This window comes from Protobothrops mucrosquamatus, unplaced genomic scaffold (assembly GCF_001527695.2).
Source record: "Protobothrops mucrosquamatus isolate PMUCROS unplaced genomic scaffold, P.Mucros_1.0 scaffold490, whole genome shotgun sequence".
Lineage (NCBI taxonomy): Eukaryota > Metazoa > Chordata > Lepidosauria > Squamata > Viperidae > Protobothrops > Protobothrops mucrosquamatus.
Window position 1 is genome coordinate 533,101 of NW_015386808.1, and position 26,430 is coordinate 559,530.

The 26,430-nt window shown below is 33.5% G+C and overlaps 1 protein-coding gene across 1 annotated transcript; it reads left to right on the plus strand.

The window, feature by feature from the left end:
* The first annotated feature begins 467 nt into the window (after positions 1-467).
* NPAS2 (neuronal PAS domain protein 2) lies at positions 468-25,939 on the plus strand. Its single transcript, XM_029284283.1, has 15 exons — positions 468-502; positions 877-1,025; positions 5,023-5,114; positions 6,283-6,372; positions 7,583-7,703; positions 8,500-8,613; positions 10,565-10,683; positions 11,783-11,865; positions 14,128-14,234; positions 17,585-17,732; positions 18,750-18,831; positions 19,970-20,111; positions 22,338-22,441; positions 24,968-25,114; positions 25,508-25,939. Exons 1-15 carry the CDS (start codon positions 471-473, stop codon positions 25,697-25,699), a joined length of 1,722 nt encoding a protein of 573 aa, XP_029140116.1. The 5' UTR covers positions 468-470; the 3' UTR covers positions 25,700-25,939.
* The last annotated feature ends 491 nt before the right edge of the window (positions 25,940-26,430 follow it).

The window sequence follows — 26,430 nt, forward strand, 5'->3', positions numbered from 1 at the left end:
CTGATTTGTAGAAAGATGGCAATGGTAAATCACATGTTGCCAAAAACACTGCAGGGAATTGCATCTCATGTTGAATACTGTATGCAGGAGCTGGTTCCTCCCAGGGTCTCATATTGTATGTTATCACTTCTGTAATGCTATTTTGCAAGTAACCTTTGTGTTGGAACTTTGGGAAAAAGTTACATTCTATATGCAACAAGATATTTCTGGGGCATCCTTCCATAATCAGGATGGATAGATGGAAAGAAGGAAAGAAATTATTGTTCAGAAAAGATTGTAATATGACTAAAAGAAGAAAACAAGAGTGCTGATTGATGATTCATAGAGCTACTGACTTAAATATAGTGTCAAAATGAATTAAGTAATGGCACATTATTTTGTTTGAAATATAAGCATAAAAGAAATCTAGTGAATTACATATTAAAATTATTTTTAATTCTTTCAACAGAAAACGCTGTTCAGACAATCTGATGGATGAGGATGAGAAAGACAGGGCAAAGAGGTCAGTAGCCAGTTTTTTGGGAAACATATTTGTATGTTTAACACAGTTTTTTATTTTAGAAGAAAAACAGCAAGAGAAGAAACCTGGTAATATTAAAAAAGCAGTAGAATATCCATAATTGTTTTGCATCATTCTTTTTTGCATTTTTGCATTGAACATGGGAATGTGAGAAATGCAGGATTCTTTCCTTCATTTGTTAGCTTTAGGAATTTGAATTTACAACACTAGGGTATACTTTCAGCCAAAGCAATTATGTTCTCTTAGCTCTTTGTTGTCTTTTAGTTTATTTCATTCTAATGTAAAGAACTAATTTTCTTAAGAACAGATCATAGTAATAAATAAACATGAGTGATTCCATGTCATTCTGTTCATAGGGCTTCACGTAATAAGTCTGAAAAGAAGAGACGTGACCAGTTCAATATTCTCATTAAGGAGCTCAGTTCAATGCTTCCTGGAAACACACGTAAAATGGACAAAACTACAGTTCTTGAAAAAGTCATTAGCTTTCTTCAGAAACATAATGGTAATTCTTGTATCTCTCAAATTAACAATTATGAGTTGTCTTAATATCCATTGCTTTGTAATTAAAACTCAAATGCAAATCATTTACTGCAACAGGTTGTTGTTAGCTGAAAACAACTATTTTCCTTTGAAATCATTTTGAGATCTTTCAGTTCCTAACAGCTCTGCTTTGAAACATTTTGTTAACGTAAGGGTATCTAAAACTTAAGATGGATCAAATTTTATTTATTTTACAATTGTTATATTATTTAAATTGTTTAAGAAATACATTTTAACAAACTCTAGTTTAACCAATTTGCCAGAAATTAAGAATTTAAATAGATATGGGTAGTTGGAAATTTTGAGAGTCATAGCTAGTCTCATAAAATGACTGCCTTAATTGTTACTGCATATAACAACCATTATTTCCTAGAAGACATATTGGAAAGGTATATTTGAAATTGGAAGTCCAGAACATCAAACACTCTTTTGAATCCACTATTTTGATCTCTAGCTTCCAATTCTATATGGTGATATCCATTCCACATTTTGGTATTCCTCAACTTATAACTACAACTGTGACTGCAACGTCTGTTGCTCAATGATGCAGTTATAAATTGCAATCAATTTTACTATTTTTTTTGCCATGATCATTAAATGAATCACATGGTTATTAATCAAATCCAGCTTCCCCCGTTGACTTTGCTTGTCAGAGACCCTCTGGGAAGTGGGCAAATGGTAGTCATGTGATGCTACATATATGCTGGTTGCCAAATACCAAATTTTGATCTCAAGATTGCAAGGGTGCTGCAGCATCATAAGTGCAAGGACTAGTCATAAGTTGCTTTTTTTTAGTGCTATCAAACAATTGTCAAATGAATGGTTATAAGTTGAGAATTACTTGTACAGTAAGAGAAAAAATTATTTGATCCCCTGCTGATTTTGTACATTTGCCCACTGACAAAGAAAAGATCAGTTTATACTTTTAATGGTAGGTTTATGTTTAACAGTGAGAGACAGAATAACATCACAAAAATCCAGAAAAATGCACTTCAAAAAAGTTATAAATTGATTTGCATTTTAATGAGTGAAATAAGTATTTGATCCCCTATCAATCAGCAAGAGTTCTGGCTCCCAGGTGTCTTTTATACAGGTAACAAGATGAGATTAGGAGCACTCTCTTAAAGGGAGTACTCCTAATCTCAGCTTGTTACCAGTATAAAAGACATCTATCCATAGAAGCAATCAATCTATCAGATTCCAAACTCTCCACCATGGCCAAGACCAAAGAGCTGTCCAAGGATGTCAGGGACAAGATTGTAGACCTACACAAGGCTGGAATGGGCTACAAGACTATTGCCAAGCAGCTTGGTGAGAAGGTGACCACAGTTGGTGTGATTATTTGCAAATGGAAGAAACACAAAATAACTGTCAATTTCCCTCGGTCTGGAGCTCCATGCAAAATCTCACCTCGTGGAGTTTCAATGATCATGAGAATGGTGAGGAATCAGCCCAGAACTACACGGGAGGATCTTGTCAATGATCTCAAGGCAGCTGGGACCATAGTCACCAAGAAAACAATTGGTAACACACTACGCCGTGAAGGACTGAAATCCTGCAGCACTCGCATGGTCCCCCTGCTTAGGAAAGCACATGTACAGGCTCGTCTGAAGTTTGCCAATGAACATCTGAATGATTCAGAGAACTGGGTGAAAGTGTTGTGGTCAGATGACACCAAAATCGAGCTCTTTGGCATCAACTCAACTCACCGTGTTTGGAGGAGGAGGAATGCTGCCTATGACCCCAAGAACACCATCTCCACCATCAAACATGGAGGTGGAAACATTATGATTTGGGGATGGTTTTTTTCTAAGGGGACAGGACAACATCAAAGGGACGATGGATGGGGCCATGTACCGTCAAATCTTGGGTGAGAACCTCCTTCCCTTAGCCAGGGCATTGAAAATGGGTTGTGGATGGATATTCCAGCATGACAATGACCTAAAACTCACGGCCAAGGCAACAAAGGAGTAGCTCAAGAAGAAGCACATTAAGATCCTGGAGTTGCCTAGCCAGTCTCCAGACCTTAATCCCACAGAAAATCTGTGGACGGAGCTGAAGGTTCGAGCTGCCAAATGTCAGCCTTGAAATCTTAATGACTTGGAAAGGATTTGCAAAGAGAATGGGTCAAAATCCCTCCTGAGATGTGTACAAGAAATGTCTGACCTCTGTGATTGTCAACAAAGATTTTGCCACCAAGTACTAAGTCATGTTTTGCGAAGGGATCAAATACTTATTTCACTCATTAAAATGCAAATCAATTTATAACTTTTTTGAAATGTGTTTTTCTGGATTTGGTGTTATTCTGTCTCTCGCTGTTAAAATAAACTACCATTAAAATTATAGACTGATCATTTCTTTGTCAGTGGGCCAACGTACAAAATCAGCATTTTTTCCTCATTGTACTTGTAACCAGCATGCCATTTCAACACACATACTGTAGTAGTAATAGTTGGTTATTTTATGTATTATGTGCTTATAACTAAGCATAGTACAAACACTGGAAAGGTTCTACTGTTGTGTACCTTTGCATAAAAATAAAAACTTTTAGCTATAACCGTATGCTGTTTTACATATGTCTAGAACAAAGTTGTCTACAGTCTGATTCTATTTATTTGGCTTGTTTTTGAGCAATATATATTAATTGTAGATCCTTAACATAAACTTAAAATTTATACCACTATTTGTCAAATAAGCAAAACAAAACAACTAGCATTTGCACACAAAGGAAAAAGCAGGCAAAATGCATCCATACTGTACTTTGCCAACATCTTTATTTTTCCTTGCCTGCAATTCTCCACTATTTTTAAAAAGATTCTGAAAATACCTTTGGCACTTTGTGAAGGCCAGAGACATTAATGAAAATAACAGTGGCAATGGGAGTGGAAGTTTGATAGTCCCATATAATAATCAACCAGTTAGTTAAACTAATTATACTTAATTAATGAAAATATCAGGATGTGCAAGGAATCTGATGGGTGCAAAATATGCTGTGTGTAGTCATCATCTTAGAAATCCATGCCTTTGATATAAAGCCAAAATATGAATTATTAATTATAATTATTGTACATTTACCACAGTAATTACATTCCAGGGATCCTCCACAAATAATAGGAGACAATATGTTTTAAAAACAAATAATATGTAAGTGGAAGTATGGACTTTCTTTGGAAAGATATAGCTTTGCATATAGTTTTTTGGATATAGTTCTTTAATGTGTGTGTAAGTGTGTGTGTGTGTGTATATATATACAGTGCTTTTTTTCTAAAAAAAAAAAAAGTGCTGGAACTCACACACGTCATACAACCCGCCTTGCATACCCTACATCTGCCTGCAAAACATGCTCCTAGATTGGAGCAAAACTCAGAACAGACTGATTTATCCTATACTTGGTAGACCGGGTGCTCCAGCCAACACACACACACATATTGTTCTTTGGAAGATACAGCTTTTCCATATGTTTTTCAAAAACCTATGTTACATGTTTAATGTGTATAAAGATATGCAGTACACAACAATTATAATAGGATCAAGATCAAATAATCAAAATCAAATAATGAGCATGCAAAGCAATGTCCTAGAATATTACCCCATTGTGTGGCAGGTATTAATAAGCATCCAGAATTGAATTTAAGGAAGTTTTTGTCACTATAATAAACTTCAGGTTTGAAAGGCTGATGAAAGAGAATAAAGATTACTTTCGTTCCTCCTTTAAGGGCAAGTAAAGCAAAAAGGAGACTTCGTATGTTAAAAGTTAAAATTATATATTGTGGAAACTGAAGGCCATTTTAAGGGGAAGATATATTTTGCAAATTATTCATTCTGCAATTGAACTCAAAATCCTTATCTTTGTAGCTCCCTTATAGAAGTCAAGATAAACTTGTTAAAAAAATCTTATAACAGTTATGCTGTGACCTAGTCATTAGTAGATTTATAATAAGATATTTTAATTTGTTTAGAATTCTCAGTGCAGACAGAATTTTGTGATGTTCATCAGGAATGGAAGCCCTCTTTTCTCAGCAATGAAGAATTCACTCAACTGATGTTGGAGGTGAAAATTGCAATTTTTACAAAACTTTGAATATGAATGGTCCTCTAAAGAAGTTGTCTCCTCAAGATATATTGACTTCAGCTCCCAGACTTATCACTGGTGGCTTGTGAATTGATCAGCATGCCTGGAATATTTCCAGTTTTAGAATATTTAATTGAAAAAACCTGGTGGTATTCTATAAACTGGGTGTTATGCCATTAAAGAACTTCAAGGCAAGAATTATTCCTTAAAGAACATTTTATTCAGGAAACAAAGTATCGGTACTACATAGCTGAACCCAAAACTAAATTCCCTTCCCCCAGATACAAAATAACAAGTTGCAATTCCCACCCTCGTGAAGCAGTCATAAATCACATTCTCCAATTAACCTGAAGCACGGGCTCCCTCTCCAACTCCTCAGCCTGCCAAAATGTTATCGATTTGTGTCCTTGAGTTCCCACGAAGTTGCATTATTATTATCACTAGCTGAGCTCAAGCATTCACCCATCCCCCCTTCTACACCTGATTTCTAAACAGCAGAAAAAGCAAGCTAAAAGCAGAGTAAAAATGGCTGAATTTCCCTCAGTTGTCAGAGCGGGAACATCCATTGTTATAGCGTTGACACTGGGTATTTTAGTTTGTAACTATAGTTGATGGTGGATTTTTGTAAGAGAAAAATAAGTAAAAAGCCATTATCTATGCATGCCAAGTAATTATAGAAAATGATTGCCAAGAACAGAAAACAAAATATAAGCTACATGTAGTCCTTGGGTTACGATAGCAACTGGGAAGGGAATTACTGTCACAATGTAATCATAATGTGCAATATTACTTGACTATATTGGCTATTTATAGGATTCCTATATGTTATATAAATCTTTTGGTGCAAGTAGGAATAAATAAATTCTGTAAACCACTCACATTTTAGCTTGAAGGTGTAGGCAGTTTATAATCCAGGTTTGGATATAAATTCTTAAAGTGTACAGGCTGCATATAGTTTGCATGTATTTTTGATCATTCCAAAACCTCTGGCCAAAACCTTTGCTTCTTCATAATCTCTGGAATTCACATATCTAACTTCTGTGCTATGTTCAGAGTGTTCTGCAACTTGTTTGCATTTCTCAATAGACAACACAAGCATCATTTTCCTATCTCCTTTTAGAGAATTAATATACTTTTTTCCCTATAGGCACTGGATGGGTTTGTTATAGCAGTCACCACTGATGGAAGCATCGTGTATGTTTCTGATAGCATCACACCTCTTCTTGGACACTTGCCAGTGAGTGGTTCAAATGTATCTTACTTACCCTGCACCAACACTCTTAAAGGGACTCTTTAAAAAACCATAAATACTGTTAAGTGCCGTCATGAACTTTACTTTGACCAACTTAAGAAAAACTAGTAGATAAAATCTTGGACATCTGCAGGAATTTGCCTTTTATGTGTGTGTGTCATGATTCATGTAAAAAGTGATGGCGCTTGCATCAGAATGCCACAATTCTGATTAAATCTCTTTGCTGTTCTTTTGTGGTTATGTAGAATTTTGCAACCCAAATTTGGAAGCCCTTGAAAAGAGGCAACATTATGGAACTGTTGTTAGAAAGGAATGTGAGAGTTGAGAGTATATACAAGGATTTGGAAAAACTAAACATTCTATACTAGGAGTAATAAATGTGATAGAGAGGCTGAGATCAAAAATTCTGGCAATTGAATTATGAAGGCACAGACTATTCCAAGTGGATGAGAAACTGGAAAACCTATATGATTATACAGGAAATTGAGAGATAAGACTTAAAAGAATATAACATGAAAAAAGGCAAGGATAAATACAGTAGAGTTCCCAGACTTGTTAAACTTGTCTCAGGTAAGATAAAGTCCAAAATGACAGAAAAATCCTGAGGCAACCTAACAAAAACAGAGTTTTTTTGGCTTTGATTCAACACAGTGAAAAACAAAGACTTGCCAATGTGTTAAATAAGACATATCAATTATCTCTCTTTTGGCTGTGCCTTCTCTCATTACTTTTCTACACAAGAAAAGTAAAAGTAAGAAGGAACTTACAGCCCAGAATCAGTAAGGAGATGCTACTTCAAGTTTCCAGGCACAGATGAATTATATACCAGAGTGATAATGGAGCTTTCTGGAGTTGTTAAGGATTTTTGGAGAACAGGTGAGATGTGAGAAGATTGGATACAGGCAAATGTTCTTATTGTTCATTCAAGAATAAGAGATGGCCTTGGAAGTCTGTCAGTATTAATCAGATTCAGAACAGTTTCACCACTCCTGAAACTTAGGGAGACAATCATCTTGATCCTGAAATCAAATTATTCCTGTTTGGTTACTGCTTATGCCAGTACATAGGATAAAATAATAGGCATACAAGCAGATTTAATGTAAAAATTAAAATTTTAATACTTTCAAAATGATTGCAAAGAATGGGGGTGCCTATTTTTCTGTCTTTGTTTTAATACAATTTTGTCATTTTACAGTCTGAAGTCATGGATCAAAATTTGTTAAAATTCCTCCCGGAACAAGAACATTCAGATATTTATAAAATATTATCATCTCATATGCTTCTAATGGATACTGTTTCATCGGATTATCTAAAATGTGAGTGATTAAAAAAAGTTTGTAAATAACTTTCTAAGTTGGCTTACGATATTGTGATCAGTGCAAAATTAAATAGGACAATAAATGAAGGAGTTGATTAGCCATTTAAAAGTACCATTTAAAAATTTCAAATTAAAGATATCTGTAGGAAACATTCACCTGTACAGTTTAAAACTATTATTATATCTTAACATGAAATTGATTTCAAATATATTAATTGTAGTCTTAGTGAAGAAAAATTCTTATTGTCATCACAAATTAGACATGTTCATATGACTAAAATATTTTATGATTACATATTGAATTCCTTTAATAGGACTGTTCATAAAGTCTCAAAATATATGTTTCTTTAGTACAAATGATTTTTGAAACATGATATTATAAGAAAAAGATTATATGGGAAATAGATAAAGGTTTCACAATAAGAAGTATAGATTTTAAAATTTATCTTTTTTATTTTTGAAAATGAGACATAGTAAAGAAAAGGGAAATGCCTTTTACATTCCATTGCTTTTCATTATCTTTAAGTCTGTGATTTATTTCATAGAATGGTACTGAATAATGGGATGTTAATCTAAATCCGTGATTTAAGTATGCATGAGAAATATCTATTTATAGTTCCGAACAACCTAGATTCATGCAAAGCTTCATTAAAACTTTGAAATATGAATCTTGTGCATCACTGAATTCACTGGGGATTTTCCTTTTGTGTAATTATATAACTGTCAAGAAACTGTGTAATTAACAAATAATAATTATTTTACTAATGCCTTGTAGTATTTTATTTAAATTTCAGGTAATGAGGATTTAGAATTTTACTGCCATCTTCTACGAGGAAGTCTGAACCCAAAGGATTTTCCAACATATGAATACATAAAATTTGTAGGGAATTTTCTATCTTACAATCATGGTAAGAACGTTTCAGTTTTATAGGAAGAAATTGTGACCACATTTACATGGTGAAATACAATTTTAAAAAGAACTATTTAAAATGTTTAAAAATACTTAAAAGGTATTTAAAAAAGAAGCCTTGCTGACATTCAACACTTGGATTAAAATGTTTTGGAGGTCAGCATTAACATTACTGGCACAACAAAGAATATTTTCTAAAATGCAATTAGCACTTCATAGTTCAGATTGAAATTCCTAACATTTTGCTTAGAAAGCAAAAAAATATTGAGCTTTATAGGAATTAATTCAAAATGCATATGGTTATGACTGGAACTCACACTGCAGATCAAAACAGATAGTCCATTGGCCACATGATTTTTTTTAATCAAAGAGTGTTTTCTACATACTGTCCATATCTTGTTCCTCCAGGACATGTTTCTTTCATCTGCTTCAGACATCTAGCATTCTTTTAGCCATAATATTTTAAATGCAGGAAAAATGAGCAACTCCTCTGAATAACACATTAATTCATCTTGTTTGGGGGAACACTTTTGCTGTGTTCAGTTTTTGAATCTGTCATATTTGTACAATTTAATTAGCAGCTCAGTAAAAATTCTGATCTAGAATGCACAGTTAACCATTTTAAAATTACTAGCTAACTCTCTATAAGAAATATTTATCTTTTCCCATTTTATGAGAAAAGTAAATTTCTCCATGCTACATCCTTTCTCCTTTGTTTATATCAATGATATATTGCCCAATAAACATACAGTAATTGGAAAACCCCAAGTAAGAGGACTGCAAATATAATACTTCTTGTTAAATTGTCTTCATGGTAATTATTGTTTATCTTCCATTCATTATTTTTTTTTATTAAAAATGCTCCAAAGGTATAGTATTGGCAGCACCTACCTGATTCCAAATAGCCAAGTTTGATAGAAGTGGTCAATACTAGGACTCATTAAGAAATATCAGGGCTGTAGGCAAGATTGGGAAGTTAAAGAAACATCCCAGAATAAGGCAAACCTTTCTGTACTGAGAAAAAATTATATACATATCAGTATACTGAATATCAGAAATCAAGTTCGGCTTGAGAGAAATTTTATCTTTAAGATGTTAGAATTATCAACATAATTGGCACCAGCAGGATGGTTTCCTAGCTTTTCCTCCACTTTATTTATTTATTGACATTTTTATTAATTTTTGTTTATTCTTTACACAAAAATGGTTATCTTTATCTAATTAAGTTGTATTGGTATTAATTGGTAAAATAGTGGTTTATTAATTTTAAATTGGTAAGAGAGTGGCTTACTCATTTTAAAAGCTCAGCTTGGACATTTCAAAAGATCTTGGACAAGAACCGTGATGAGGTTGCTGTCCAAGTATGTACTGATGAGAATATAGATTTCCTGTTTATGACTAATTACTCATCATGATAGAAGTCTATAAATATGTCCTTCCTAGAGAACATATTAAAAAGCAAGGCATTTTTGAATCACATATCTCCTGAAACATTCCAGTTAGTCCTCAAAAACTTAAAGTGTGTTGCAAGATGAAATAGAACTTTTATCATTGGTAAGTTGGTGAATGTTGAACTTTATGGATTACATATGAAACAAATGATAACCCCCAACCAACCCCCCCTCCAAGATAAAACAAAAACTTTATAAATGACCAAAACAGAGCCATCTCACAGTGTTTTGGAATAGCAAATTAGCCCCTTCCCAATTACAGTACTATTCTGATTCAATTGACTTATTTTCACATCCGGACTTCACCTTTCCTGTCCACATTAGAAAACATGGGGCATTTCCTACCTTACCACATGGTCTAGATTTCTTATACTTATTTATATGTACATATATGCAGCCAGAAAAGTACATTCAGATATAACGCTGTGGGATTTCCATATTAGTAAATTTCATGTGCATAAAAGGCATAACTCTTTGCCTTCTAATTTTCTTATCCAGTGCCTCTGTCTGACTGTCACAGCTCTGAAGATGCTGTTCCTAGGGATTACAGAACACCACAAGGAAAACAAATCTGCTTTGTTGCTACTGTTCGGCTGGCCACCCCTCAGTTTTTAAAGGCAAGTTTGTCTGTCTTAGAATCTTACCAACAATAGTGATCCTACCGATGTCTAGGATTGTGCATGCCTTGGAAATGATTGAGAAGAAATACCCCAGAGAATTTGAGAATGAGCTCAGTACTTCTTCCTTTCATTAAAGCAGCCTGAAAAATGTGGCAACACTTTGAAAGTTATATTAATGTTATTGGCTAGGAATTCTGGAAGTTGTAGTACCAGCCTTCCTACAGAAAACCAAACCAGGAAGGCTGATATATATGCTCCTGAATGGAAATAAGTATAAATATGGAAAGTATTAAAAATAAATCAAGTTATTAACTGCAGATAACATTCCCAATCAAATTGTGAACATTGGATTTTTATCTTGGAGATTGGTTTCTTCTTATATATGTCACATTAATCAATTACGTCTTTTGTCCAATATTTTTTGCATGTATAGGCAAAATCAGAAATTAGTTTTGACTATGATTAAGTCTGCAAAAAAATGTTTTAGTTTTTTTTAATGTTTTACATTATTTAGGCTGAAGCACAGGATCTAATTATTAAGGGATAAGACTCCTATTGGAGAATAATCCTTATTTGATCATAATGTATAGTAAGACTTTTTTCATGCATTCAATCAACTCTTTTAATTTTAGCTGAGTTAAATTGTATAACATAAAGGAAAAGGGATTGCAGCAGCATTTATCTTCTACAGTGTCTGTTAGCTTGTTGGGATGTAAGTGCTTCAGTTAAGCATATCTGACATGCTGTAAACAACATGCAAACCTAGAATACCTTCCACTTCACAATTTCTTGTTCTTTTGTTCCTCTCTTGCGTCTTCTTGAGTCTTTATTGCCAGCAATATCTAACATATAACAATGACCCATAACACTTAGTCTTCTTTTCTAAAATAATAAAGTATCATAATAATCTCCCAAAACACATATATTTTTCATCAATTAAAACTAATAAACCAGATAGAGTAATTAGAATTTTTTTAATATATAGTTGTTGTTTTTTAGCCTTTTATTTTCATTCTTTCATGTGCTTTAAGGAATGGATGAAATGGGGGGGGGGGAAGGCACTACTGCAACTTAACATAATTTAATTCTAATATAGGAAATGTGCATAGTTGAAGAATCTTTAGAGGAATTCACTTCAAGACACAGTTTGGAATGGAAATTTTTATTTCTGGATCACAGGTTAGTAAAAACAATGCCCGCCCTCTGATTATTGTTGTTGACATAAATTAAGTTTTATAAAATAGTGCTTTGTTTGTTCTGTAAATAATTATAAATAATTGTGTAATGGCATACATTATTAAAATTATCACTAAACCAAACATTTGTTAGTCAACAATTAATTTTTATAAGTTTTGGAAGTATATAATGTATATTGTATGAGCTATTTGTATGTGTTGGTATAAAATAGAATATATATATTATAAGAAAATAAAAAATAAACCGATGTAGTTGCATTGGACTTTTAGGTAGAGAATATGCAGTATATAGATATATACAGTATTCCTAAAGTTCATGCAAAAACTAGAATCAAGAAAATTTTAAAAACAATATAATGCTGTATTCATAAGGGCATATTTTCTTAAATAAACAAAGAAATCCCATTGAATTGAATTTTCCAAGGTAATGTAATTATGGGGCTGTTGCATCAGATAAAGTAAATGTTAGATATTTTATTCATCCCTCACCCTTCCTTTGTTAGAATTTTAAAATAAACTCATACTGTAGATATTCAGTGTTTCTTCAGTGTACATAGTGGATATAGCCAACAATGTTTTTTCTGTGAAGTAGAGATAGGTAATTTCTTTAAATTCAGAATGTCTATGGAGATTCTCACTCATCCAGGTCATGGTTGTACCAAAGGTGCTTTTTCAAGAGGCAAGTGGACTTTCTTGTTTTTCTTTGAAGATGTTTTGCTTCTCATCCAAGAAGCTTCTTCAGCTCTTCAATAGAAGCTTCTTGGATGAGAAGCAAAAAATCTTCAAAGAAAAACAAGAAAGCCCAGTGGCCTCTTAAAAAAGTACCTTTGTGACATTTAAATTCAGAAAGTGCGCTTAAAAAAAGGGACGAAGCTGAAATGTTCCTTATTCCCTTTCCGTTCTCTTATTTTGGTAGGGTGGATTTGCAGGGCAGTTTTAAGTCTAGATAACTTAAAGCCACTTTAAAATATAATTGTGTTTTTAAAAATAAAACATAATCCAAATACCAAATTATCAGTAAACTGACTGATAAAATTTGGTTATCCAATTCTGGGACCAAAAAAGGGACCACAGGTGCCTTAGGAAACAAAGGACCAAATATTTGCCACTTAAGCTTACTCACATATATAGCCTATCTTTCAAAAGCTGCTCTTTAAATTTGGGCACCCTCCAGAATTTTATTCTTTTATACAGTATATTTTGAACATTTACAAGGTTGCCAACTGGGTAGTCAGAAAATGATGGAAAAGATTTGCAAGAGGAAGGTTGCAAAGATTATAAAAAATCAGCTCCCACTTTAACTTTGATTAACTATAACTTTCAGTTTTGACCCAGCTAGATAAATACTGCATAGTCTTAATAATAGAACCATTATTACTATATATGTATCCTGTTTCTAATGTGTTATGTCTGCCTTTAGAACAGAGGTCCCTAACCCCTGGTCCATGGACCGGTACTGGGCCGCGGCATGCCAGCAACCAATATGCACAAACAAGCAAAGCCCCATCTGTGGGATGCAGGCAGCACACAAAACCACGCACTGTCCGGTCCTTGGGAAAACCTTTCTCCAAGGAACCGGTCCCTGGTGACCAAAAGGTTGGGGACCTTTGCTTTAGAACGTGGTACTCTAAAAATTCTATATGAGATTGTTACCTACACTCTTAATGTTGGTTGTTAAATCAACAACCACAACCAAAAAAATCTATCACACATCTCATCTTAGAATTTGTGATATCAAATTATATAGACAGGATATATGATATTTTTCCATTATCCTTAATTAGAAGGGATCTTCCTTTAAAAGACTGTAAGACATGGCTACCAGGTTCTAGCAGTACTTTCCCCAATCTATTGCAGCAGTGTTGCCTAAAATTATTTACATTATTTTTTTATCATTATATTTTTCTTTTTTAAATTCAACCTGGAATTTGGTCTTTTTTGTTTGAGACCAGTCTTGTAGTTTGTATTGCTCCCAGTCACCAATTAATTAACTTTTTTCCACTGCTTTTGCTTTTAATTCCTCTGCTTTTTTCCATATTCCAATACTTAAAAATGATTTGGTAAGATTTGTGCAAGGTATTTGTATATATTCCTCCTGTCTTCTGGTAGTATATAACAGTAACACACCTGTCCCTTTGTGTTAGTTGTGCTTCTGTATGTTGGAATTTTCTCTGTTGCACCACAGAACTCAAATGCTGTTCTTGATATTTGTAATACTCAAACAAAATTATTTATCTTAATATAGAGCCCCACCAATTATAGGATATTTGCCTTTTGAAGTGCTGGGAACTTCTGGCTATGATTACTATCATATAGATGACCTACAGCTCTTGGCACAATGCCATGAACACTGTGAGTATTGCTTTCCTATGGACATGAGAATCCAATGAGACAGCTGCTGCCTTGTCTGTATTGTATGAAAAGTGTAAACCAGGTGGCTGGCTGATAACATTGTAAACCTGTAATCTATTCAAAATTATGCAGATATTAAATATCTGTAATTTAGAATTTAGGAGGTATTGTTGAAAAACTAGTTATGATAAGTGATTGAAATAATGTGAGTGAATTTTGGCTGCACTTTATTCTTCGTTTCTTTTATTAAATTTCAGAAGTGATAGGCGTAAAATAGTACAGATATAGCATTCAGCAATTATTATTTTTATAGGTGTTATTAATTTTTTAAAATTACAATCTTTAGAGTTTAGTAAACAACATGTTGTCTTGGTTCACATATTTAACATTAACTTCTTCAATATGAATCTATTCAGTACTGCACAATCCAATATTTTTTCCTTGATCTTCCTTTCTTCCTCATATTTTTTTCCTTTTCCCCTCATTAAATAATTACAATTCTCAGTACTACTGATATATACAAAATTAGATATAGACATCTTCATCATATTTTGCTAATATTATAGAAATAACAATAATATCAATTCATGTCAATATCCTGTTTTTCATGCTCTTATTAAACTTTGATTTCCCATCAATATTTAAATTATCTTTGTCAGTTATGATTTTCTCAATATTAATTACATTTATATAGCTAAACAAGTTTATTCATACCAATTCTCCTATTTTCAAATTTCCCATATTAAAAAAAATGCTATTTTAATTCTAAATCATATCTTCCATTATAAAAATCTAGTTATATCTAAGAGTCATCCGTTCTTTTAATCATATTCAAACAGGTATATTAAACAAATAATGCCCCCTCTGATAGATCAAATCCTCTGTTTTTTAAGTCTAACTCTCACTTTCTTTCTTTGCCAAGCAACTTTCCAGGCCAAGGCAATTAAATCGTCCAAGAATTTTCTTTCTGTTTTTGTGAAAGCTGCTTGGCATGAGAAAGACAATTTAGGTAGAGTATTTTTGGGGAGGAACTCCGCCCATCCACATTCCCTAGACATTTCTCCTGCCCACTCTATGTTCCATTTTCTAGAATCTCCTTCCTTGTCATCAGGTATATTTTGGAGAAAGGAGTAAAGGGTCTTTTGTATTTTCATTGTTATAGGTAGGTCTTGAGTATTTTATTTGTGTATAGCAGCCCATATTTCCCTTCTTCTATGTCCTCCATCTCTAGATCCATTTCTTCTGCTTCACCCTCTGATTTCTGGTTTATTTGTTCATACTTTGTAGTCGTTGTCTGGGAGTTTTTCAGTTATAGCTTCAATTTGGAGATTTGGTCCTTTATATCATCTAGGTTATTTTTAGTCTCATTATGGTTTCTTTTTATGCCCTCTTTGTTTGCAAGAATTGTTTGATGAATTTGCTATAGCATAGAGAGTATTTCCTTCTGAAGGTATTTATTTTTTCTTGAAATTCCTAGAAATCCTCTAGTATCATTAGTCTTAGTAACAGTGGAACAAAATTTCCTCTAATTTTCTGGTCTTTATATATAGCCTTTATAATCCAGTCCCAATGGCAATATTTTATAGTAATCCTTTGTCTCAAGTATCCTGAAAATTATCAGTCAGGCAAGATTGTAATCCACAATGTTCCCAGTGTTCAAAATGTTCAACCTCCCTGCAGTCAGACTTATTCAAAAGTCATTTTTTATTTCTCTCCCACTAGCTCTTGAGATTAAAAGTCCAAGCTCAGTAGGTATTTATAGTCCATGAAGGTCAGGATGATAAATATGCCAAAATATTTTCCTTTATTGCCAGCTGTTCTCCCTTCAACTGAAAATCACCAAGCAACCAAGGAGCTAGTTATAGTGCTGTATTCAAATCCACCACTAGATGTCATTCAAAGTCCAATTTCCACTTTCAAAACAAAGGATTGATTTCTTATATTTCTTATATTTCACCTCAATAGTTTTTTTTCCAAAGAGAAAATCCTAACAATTATCTCAGTTCTCAGGTTTATCAAAACTGTAGCTTTGTATTACTTTCACTTCAGTATTATGTATTTCTGTCTCCCATTAAAAAAAACAAAACACTGCTTCTGTTCACATCTGGAGGTTTTAAGCTTCTTGGGAGCCTTTCCCAGGAAATTCAAGTGTAAAATAGTAAAGAAAGGATCAATATTCTCACCCAGTCCAAACATGCTGTTTACAATGTGCTAATTAAAGCTTTTGTTTTTCAGTTTGTCAGCAGTTAATGGCCAGCCCCAGAGATGTGGCCGGTGATCAACAAGGCACCCCTCCTTCATCGCCTCTTTGGGGCGACTTTAGGGCCTTTTCAGGGCCCCCAGCAGGGCGAAATCGGGCACGGAAGGCAGAACTCTGCCTTACTGCGTCCCGCCTCGCTGCAATGCAAAACCGGAAGACCTGCACTCAGCAATTATTAATTAACAAAAACTCAAATGTGGAAAAGCTAATTTGAAACTTTATAAAAGTGAACATGGCCCATTCCATGTAATATTAATCTTAAATCTGCAAGTCAAGGTTAAGCCAATTGGTCTCTACTATTTATCTGTGCAAAATTCAGTTTAAAACCTTTTAATTTGACAGATCAGATTTGTCTTTCATTCTCCTGTTTTAGAAAGGAAACTCAGGGTCCAATTCCTTCTCATTTAATAAATCATAGACATTAGTATGCAAGCAGTTTTTCTTTTACTATTGCCACAATATCAAATTTTACTTACATTCTCAAATCAAAAGGAAATATAAAAAATAGTACAATAATAACAAATAATAAAATTATAATATAGTAATAAAACTCAGCTACCCTCAACGAGTACAATTGAACAAATTGTTTGCAAGTTTTGCACACTAATAATGCAATTTAATTATAGTATACGTTATGTACAATGGTGGGATTCATATACTGTATGTGAACAACTGGTTCACTGTGTGGATGCCGCTTCCAGAAGTCCATTCTGGGCCTGGGCAACAAAAAATTAGCTACCGGTTCTGCCGAAGTGGTGCGAATTGGTTGAATACTACCACTGATTATGTAGGATTTTTATTCCATAGGGACGTGTGCTGGAGATAGAAATGCATAAGCACATCATACTTAAAATGTTCCTTTTCAGCTTGATAATCCATATAATATTTTCCATGGCACATGGTTATTAATTGCATGTAATCAAATGAATTTATGTACTTTAATGTATTGTGCATTATTTCATGTTTAGCAACAGAATTCTTGTATCCTTAGGGAAATTTGAGAGTGCTGGGAAATTTATAAATATCCCAAAATACTTTTTAACTGACTGATTTGTAATATTTTTGCAATTTTTTTTCTATCCACAAATAGTGATGCAATTTGGCAAAGGGAAATCTTGCTGCTATCGATTTTTGACCAAAGGACAGCAATGGATCTGGCTACAAACGCATTACTATATCACCTACCATCAGTGGAACTCCAAACCAGAATTCATTGTGTGCACTCATACAGTAGTGAGGTATGGAAAATCAATTAACATGCTATCAGGAGAGACCTTGATGTACCAGAAGAATGTGAAGATCTAGCTTAAGGGTACTCAATATACAATGGCTGACTCTCTCTAGATGATATGGAAAACTGCAGTCAATATTTTGAGTTTTCAGGAATTGTAAATAAACTTAATAATTAACTTTAATAAGTTATTCATCATAATATTTTATGTTACTTTATTTAACAATTTTAAAATAAATTGTATTTAATAAGATACTTGATCTATGATAGTGGTTGTAATGAAAGAGTTAAAAGTAGTATAATGACTACTTCTTAAATCTATGAAATATTTTAAAAGGTTCTGAGAGTAGGCAGAGAAATGATGATTAGGAATGTAATAAATTGTGTTTTTTCAGTGTCCTGGGAAGATAGCTAGATTAAGATAATCTTGATGATTGCATTGAGTGTGGTGTGACATTGGAAATAACACCTGGGTTGGCTCAAAATAGGGTATAAAAACAGGAATTCTAATGTTTATTATGAACTGATGATAGTGATTTGTTAATTAGATTCCAAAGAAAATATCAAAGTTAAATCCAAACACTGCCTGTTTGGAAAGTAGAGTAACTTGGTAGGTTATATAATACATTTTGCAGCAGTATACTGTAGAAATATGGCCAGTGATAGCAGAAAGCAACCTATGTCATCATATTTTATGTATTAGTTATATGCACTTACAAAACTAGTACTTACGGATCTAAAGAACTAGTAAGGGACTCCAAATCGATGTTCTTTGTCTGAAACCTAGTCCTATGAAGATATATGCTATGATTAGAGACACTATTTTCTTTTTCTTTTGCATAGGGATAAACTTATTATAGATATAAAATGTAATCCATTATACATGTTTGAATTAGATAAACTTCATGTTTTAATTGAATAATACATTCAGGTTTCATGTAATAAATAATTAATTACATGTATTAGAGCTTGAAGATGATAGAACGAATATAATTCTCCATGGAAAATTATAATGTTCAATCAGTTATGCAGATGTTCGAGTGGAAAGGCAACAAAATCTGATTTTAGAAGATGCACCTATAGATATCATCTCTTCAGTATTAAAGGTATAACAGAATGCCTACATTTAATATTTCCATTTTTTTGCATCAGCAGTTATAAAACATTTGGATTGAATTAATATGAATTTATGCTCATACACATACACACACAGAGACAACATTTTTCTCGAATGTTTTGGCCCAAATGTTTTTGATTTTAACTCTCAAATTTCAGGTAGTTTTTGTATTATATTGTATTATATTGAGTAGTGCGATGGCTCAGCAATTAAGATACTCAGCTGGTTGGCTGGAAAGAGTTTGCATGATGGGGTGAGCGCCCGTTTTCGCCTAGCTCTTGCCCACCTAGCCATCTGAAAGCACGCAAATGTGAGTAGATAAATAGGTATCACTTTGATGGAGAAGAAACAGCACTCTGCAATGTCATGCTGGCCACATGACTGTGGAAACATCTTCTGACGGCACTGGCTCATGACCTCCAAATGAAAATGAGTGCTGCTCCCTATACTTGACAATGACTAGCAGTGTTAAATCCGCAGGGATTCATTTCCTTTCTTGTATTACATTAGAGAAAAAGCAGAGTGATAAATGAAGTTATGTTTTGACAGTAGCCCAGAATACCACATAATTTAGTTAATGTACAGGTGGGGGTACTGATGTGGAAGACAGTGGGAAGGAAGTGGAGAAAAAGGTTAGTGAGTGTGACAAGATCCTAACTCTAACCCTAACCAAGATTTGGCAGGAAATGCTTTAAATCAAAGAGACCCTGCCTTAACTGAAATTTACAGTTTTCAAAATGGTATTTTTATTCCTGAAAAGTGATAAAAATGCTTTTCTGAAATTCATGTGGTTCTTTCATCTTGGATTTGCCAACCACCTGAGGTTTGACTACTGTAACTTGCAGTGTCCTATCTATAGTTTGAAACATGCCTGTTGAATCTTTTCATTTTGAAGAAGCATGTTGCAATGCTTGAAATGTAAAGAGAGGATAGATTCTGGGTCACTCTTGTTTGTGTTCACGAGATATCTGGAACTCCATATGCACTTTTGAAAGGCTACAGACAAGTGTTGTTCAAAAGAGTGTGTGGCTAACATCAAAAGTACTTTCTTCCCTTGTACACTCTTTCAAGGTTTTTCTGTCTACATTTGTACTTAGCATAATAAATATTTTTGCTTTATTTTCAAGGACAATGTCCCGGATTTGAATCCTCAGCAGCATTTTAAATCAATTGAATTAGACACAGCGGTTCTCAACACCAGCCAGATATTTTCTATGTCTTCTCATGGTTTACACAAATCTTTGCCTTCATCCTTGCCTGAAACGGCAAGTAAGTTATGGTTTTTCTCAAAATACTAATTTGGAGTGAAGAACTGAAATGTATTATTTGACCCAGTGTAGGAAAAATTATAAATATTATAATTTGAAAGATTAAACTAATATAATTTTACTATCATAAAGATAGCAAGAATAGAAGGGAGTATATACTTTCACAAGAAAATTAAAAGAATGCAAGAATTAAAATTCCAGATCTGAGGATTCACATGCCCATCAAACAGGGCTCAGAATACATGCAGAGATCAGGCTGCTACTTGATATAAATATTAATGAACTGTCACATAATATTCTCCAGTTATACGTTCCCAGTTATCAGTTTCCTGGTTTGTTCCAAAAGAGGCAAATAAATTAGAAATTGAGTTGAATATTTAATATTTTCTTTCATAGCAGTGAATAAGATTGTTGTTGGTGCTCTTCTCTTACGTTCATAGAGCACTGTGAACAATATAAGTTGGAAAATATCTGCAAAGATATTATTGCAGTTGGTTATCTGGAGATTTTCTTTTATTATTATTTTATATATCATTGACTATCACTGATCATCATAGTGTCACTTGGTCCTTATGATTAGATTGCCTGTGTACTGCCTATATCCAGCTACACTGTTTCCATAAAGCCATCTAGTAAATTTACCTAGTGAGTGCATGGTTGAAGTGAGATTTGAACCAAGTCAACAGTGCAGATTGAAATGTTTGGATGAACAGTATCCCTTAGAATGTTACTTCAATAAATGCTGACCTATTTTCATTATAAAGCTATGATAGCATATTGGTAGAAAAATGAATAGTCATACCACGTGAAACATTTGGTTCAAATATTTTAAGTTGAACATTATTACAAAAGTTTACACTAGTTTTTAAAAAATAATTTTATCATATCTCGAACCCCCTCCAAAAGAAAGCTAAATGAAAAAAACCCCAGACACATGAGAGGATATTTTATTCCATTGTAATAATTTTATAAATTATTTTATAACATTTTATAAATAATGTTATCTTACGCCGAACCTCCTCCAAAAGAAAGCTTATGTCAAGGTTTCGACTGATGGAACCAAATAAATCAGAACTCCGAGGCACTAAATGAAAAGACTCCAAACACATGAGAAGATATTCTATTCTGTTCTGTTCCGTTCCGTTCCGTTCTGTTCCATTCCATTCCATTCCATTCCATTCTATGAAAAGATGATAATAAATACCCAATCCCTACCTGTGATATTACAAGTAGTCCTTGACTTACAACAGTTCACTTAGTGACCTTCAAAGTTACAATGGCACTGAAAAAAGTGACTTATTGTTGTTTTTCACACTTCTGACCATTACAACATCTTCATGATCATGTGACCAAAATTCAGATGCTTAGCAACTGACTCATATTTATTATGGTCACAGTATTATTTTAAAAAGGCCATGTAAGTTGCCAGACCATTAAAGTAATAGGTATGCGAACATGCACAAAGATTTTAAAAGTGGCCCTATCTGTTAAATTCAGGCCTTGAGGTGAGATGGATGGCAAATAAATCTAATAAATAATAAATTTATAAATAAATAAATAATGAATATTGGCCATGTAAGTTATCCAAAGTCACTTGGTTGATTTGCACAGCTATAGAAATTGAATGAATGAATGAAGTTATAGCAATAGCAATAACACTTAGACTTATATACCACTCCTTGAGTGGTTTACAAATGTCAGCATATTGACCCGAACAATCTGGGTTCTCATTTTATCGACCTCAGAAGGATGGAAGGTTGAGTCAACTTGAACTGGTCAGGATTGAACTCCTGGTTGTGAGCAGAGTTAGCTTGCAATACTGTATTCAAACCACTGTGCCATCATGGCACATGTTCAATTATGTTCAGTTTGGTTGTGAATATGTGAGTCTTCTCACCCAACAGTGAACAAGAAGAAATCAAGTACATCCTTATTCTCAGTTCAGCATTAAATCATAAATATATTTTTAAAAGCAAATGGCATGGATCATCCTGTGATAACTTCAGTAATGCATTTGCTGCACAAGATATATATATATATATATATACAAAATGCAGGGTGGGGGAATCAAGGATAGGAGATTGGAGTTAGGCATGTCTTTGACTCAATCAGATTGTTTGAGTAATCTGGTCTATTTGTTGTATAGCTGGCTATGTAGGGATGTAGGTGTGTGTAAAAAGATTAAATATAGTTTAGTAATGATTTTTACTATGAATATATCTTACAGCCACAATAACAAAGCCCATCCCAGAGTCTTCCTCATTGCAAAGATCACCCATCATACAGCAGAACTTACCAAAAGAGAGGTCTAAACTACCTGCTACAGCTCAAGTAAGACTTAATAAATGTATATATTTCTGTTGACATTTTAAGATATATTTTAGAGTTTACATATGAAGACAAATCTGCTCCAAACAAGGAGGAAGCATAAAGTTTATGTGAAATTTTTATTTTTAATTGAATTTGCAAGATTATGTAACAACAGTTTTATTCACACTGACAAGAAGTAATTCTCTGAGCTTGCCCTGCCCTGTAAACCAGCTCATTTTGCTACCCCTAGGAGTTTTCTTTTCCATTGGTTTCCCCAGTGCTAGAAGAATAGAAAGCATCTGGACATCAAGATCTCTGCTGCTACTGTTGGCATCATGTAATGGAACATAAAGTGAACAATTACATTTTTTTATAAATGCAGTAACAATAATAAAAGCATGTAGGCTCTTTTTAATTCTTAATGTATAATGAAGTCCAAATTGTATTACTTTTTATAAATAATTTTATTTTATGAGAGGTGGGAAGGTAATTTAGTTGGCTGACCCAAGTTCTAAAAGGAACACAGGACCTAGTTCTACTTTCAAGAAAAAGGAACAAAGCTTACTTGTCCATATTTCAGTATTAAATATTGTTTTTCAAAGAAGAAAGGTTCCCCTATCTGAGAATATCATTCAAAAGCTGAAATGTATCTTCAGTTAAGACATTTAATAATAAATAATAAAGGTGGGATAAAAATAAATAAATATATTATATAACAAGATACAGATAATCCTCAATTTATGACCACAATCAAGACCAGAATTTCCATTGCTAAGCAAGGCAGTTAAGTGAGTCGCACTCCATTTTTTGTCACAGTTGTTAAGCAAATTGCTGCAGGCATTAAATCAAACGTGGTCATTAAGTGAATCCAGCTTCCCCCATTGACTTTGTTTGTCAGAAGCTGGTTGGGAAAGTCACAAATGTCAATCACATGATCCTGGAACCCTGCAACTGTTGTAAATACATTCTAGTTGCCAAGTGCCTGGATTTTGATCACATCACCGTAGGCATGCTGCAGTTGATGTAAGCGTGAGGACCAGTTGTAAATCACTCTTTTCAGTGCCATTGTACTTCAAGCAGTCACTAAACAAATGAATGAAGGCGAATATACGTGTCCAAGGATAATGTTGCAGGATCCAATCTGGGTCATTCACTGGGACCAGAAGTTTTGTCTTCCGAGCTTTCGAAAAGTTTCCTCAAGATGGGCTTCAGCACAAGTCCGAAAGCTCAGAAGACAAAACTTCTGGTCCTGGTGATTGACCCAAATCCTGCAACTAAAGAAATGGTTGTAAGTTGAGCACTACCTGAATTTCAAGGGAAAATATCTTAAGAAGCCAAGCTGTATTGAAAATGTCTGCATTTTATTATAAAAGAGAAAGATTAGTGAATTATGAGTAAAGCCTATTTATTAAACTATATTGCTTCCCTGATACAGGTAATCCTCATTTAGTGACTACAATTTCAACAAGAAATTTGGTCTTAAACAAAATGGTCATCAAGTGAAATTGTGACTATGCTTGTGATTTTTAGCTTTCCTTTGTTTTACAGACCTGCAGTGGCTGTAAATGCAAGGATTTGTCACAAAGCTACTTTTTCATCACTGTAAATAAATCTGAATGTTCGCTGTGCAAAGCTATTATCTGTACTGTGCATATGACTTATCTAAGACAGTTACCCCAGAAGTATCAAACTGAAATCGCTATAAGTGTTATGTGAAAGGCAGCTTGAGGGCTCTAATAGTCGTAGTCCTCAACTTATAACAGTTCATTTAGTGACCATTCAAAGTTACAATGGCACTGACAAAAGTGACTTATGACTGTTTTTCATACTTATGACTGTTGCAGCGTCCCCTTGGTCACGTGATCAGAATTCAGATGCTTGGCAATTGATTCAGATTTTTTATGGTTGCAGTCATGTGATCACCTTTTATGACTTTCTGACAAGCAAAGTCAATGGGGAAGCCAGATTCACTTAACAACCATGTCACTAACTTAACAACTGCAGTGATCCACTTAACAATTGTGGCAAGAAAGGTTATAAAATGGGACAAAATTCACTTAACAAATGTCTCACTTAGCAACAGAAATTTTGAGCTCAATTGTTGTTGTACTTTGAGGACTACTTGTACATGGGAAGCCCCTATATGTTAACATAAATGTGTCTAGCAGTCAAAAATACAGAATATTAGTAGCATTGCAACATGTTGTACCAAACATCAATTTATCAAATTACAAAAAAAAGCACTCCAAAGCAGACCCAACTCTGCATGCCAGCAGTAGCAAGTTGAATGGTGCTAGCAACAGAAATGTCTCAATGTAGACCAATTTTCTTAACCCTGACAGTTCTAAAATAGATGGACTTCAGGTTGGGGAATTCTGGGAGTTGAAGTTCATTCATCTTAAAGCTGCCAAGATTGAAACACTGATGTTCATCCAGAGCTAAAATGCTCTGCCCTGCTTGTCCTGTCCATGTATGGGACCATTCTCTTTCATGATATTGACCAAACTTAGTAAAGAGAGACTCAGAAATCTTTATTTCTTGTTTAAGCTCTCTTCCCAATTTACTATGTTTCAAACCATCAAGAACCAACTTGAGCAGCGGACCCGTATACTGCAAGCTAACATTCAGTGGCAGCAAGAAGAGTTGCAGAAAATCCAAGAACAGCTGTGCATGGTACAAGATTCCAATATACAGGTTAGCAGAACACACCAATATATATATATTATTTAAACAAATTATTTTATCCAGCAAGTTGCAATTACTGAATTGAAAATATACAGTATACACTACTTACCATGAAATTATTTGATGGATGGGCATATACACAAACACACAGACATACATATATACACATGCATATATACACACAGTTTATATATATTATTTATAATTTCAGGGAAGAAACATTTATTGATAAATTTCTAATAAAGCATATATATTTCATCCTATCTTGAATATGCCGTTCCTATAATATTTTAGGCTTTCCTCAATATGAAGGAGAAATCAAAATATGTCACTGAACTCCTCAAAATAACAAAGGTTTTCGGCAGACCCACTACACCTTATTATTACTTTAAACTGTTCTAGGATAAGAAATCTGTGAGAATCTTGGAAGAGATTCAAGATGGTTGTCATTCTTCTGGCAATTTAACCTCACCCTTGAGCAATACTTCTGTGCTCTCACCATCTTTGGCTATAGCACCATCTCCTGCTATTTCACAGGATAGCAGCCTCCAGCAAAGCCTTACAGATTTGGGCCATGATCGACAACTAAGGTAAAAGAATAAGCTTGTGGTTTGTTTTGTTTTTCCATCTTTATTTGCGGTAGTATAGTAACAAATTTTATCAGAGGTTTAAATTATTATTGTAACAGACATATAGATATATATGCATAATCTATCCTGCTATTTTCATGTAAGCAATGTAAGCAATGTTATGCAGAGCATAGAAAAGGTATAAATTTTAAAAGAGTAATGCTACAAATAAAAATCATAAATATGTAGAAAGGTATATTCTTTCATCAGGAAGATATTTTTTAAATACAAACAATAAAAACTAAATAGAACTAATATTTAGAATGAAAAAAAGAAAGAAGAAAGAGAAGAAAAGAGCAAAGACAAAAGATGTGAATTTTTAAAATCTTCTGAATTATTATATGTAATTGAGTCCAAAAGTTTCTGGCTTTTTACAAGCATGTAAAATGTCTCTTCTTTTTTATTACACTTCCAGCATAATTTTTTAAAAAAACTTTATACATTCTATATAGTTTTTCTGGTGACATGTACCAAAGTTATATCAGGAAATTTAATATATTGAAAAATATACAAAGAGAATAAACTCAGAAATATATTTTTTAATTTTTGATCTATAAGTTGACATTAGCAATCCATCTAATTTTTTTAATAGGGAAAATACCTTATTTTACATTCCTTTAAACTCATTTTAGAGTACCCACTAATAAATTATTAGTGGGTACATATAGAGATGCAATTTTTTAAAAAAGAAAAAAC

Excerpts from the sequence above, each read along its gene's own strand:
- NPAS2 (XM_029284283.1), top strand. The coding sequence starts at position 471 with ATGGATGAGGATGAGAAAGACAGGGCAAAGAG. Across the intron at positions 17,733-18,749 it reads TGCACTCATACAGTAGTGAG|TTATGCAGATGTTCGAGTGG; the intron begins GTATGGAAAATC and ends ATGTTCAATCAG. Across the intron at positions 20,112-22,337 it reads ATCCTTGCCTGAAACGGCAA|CCACAATAACAAAGCCCATC; the intron begins GTAAGTTATGGT and ends TATATCTTACAG.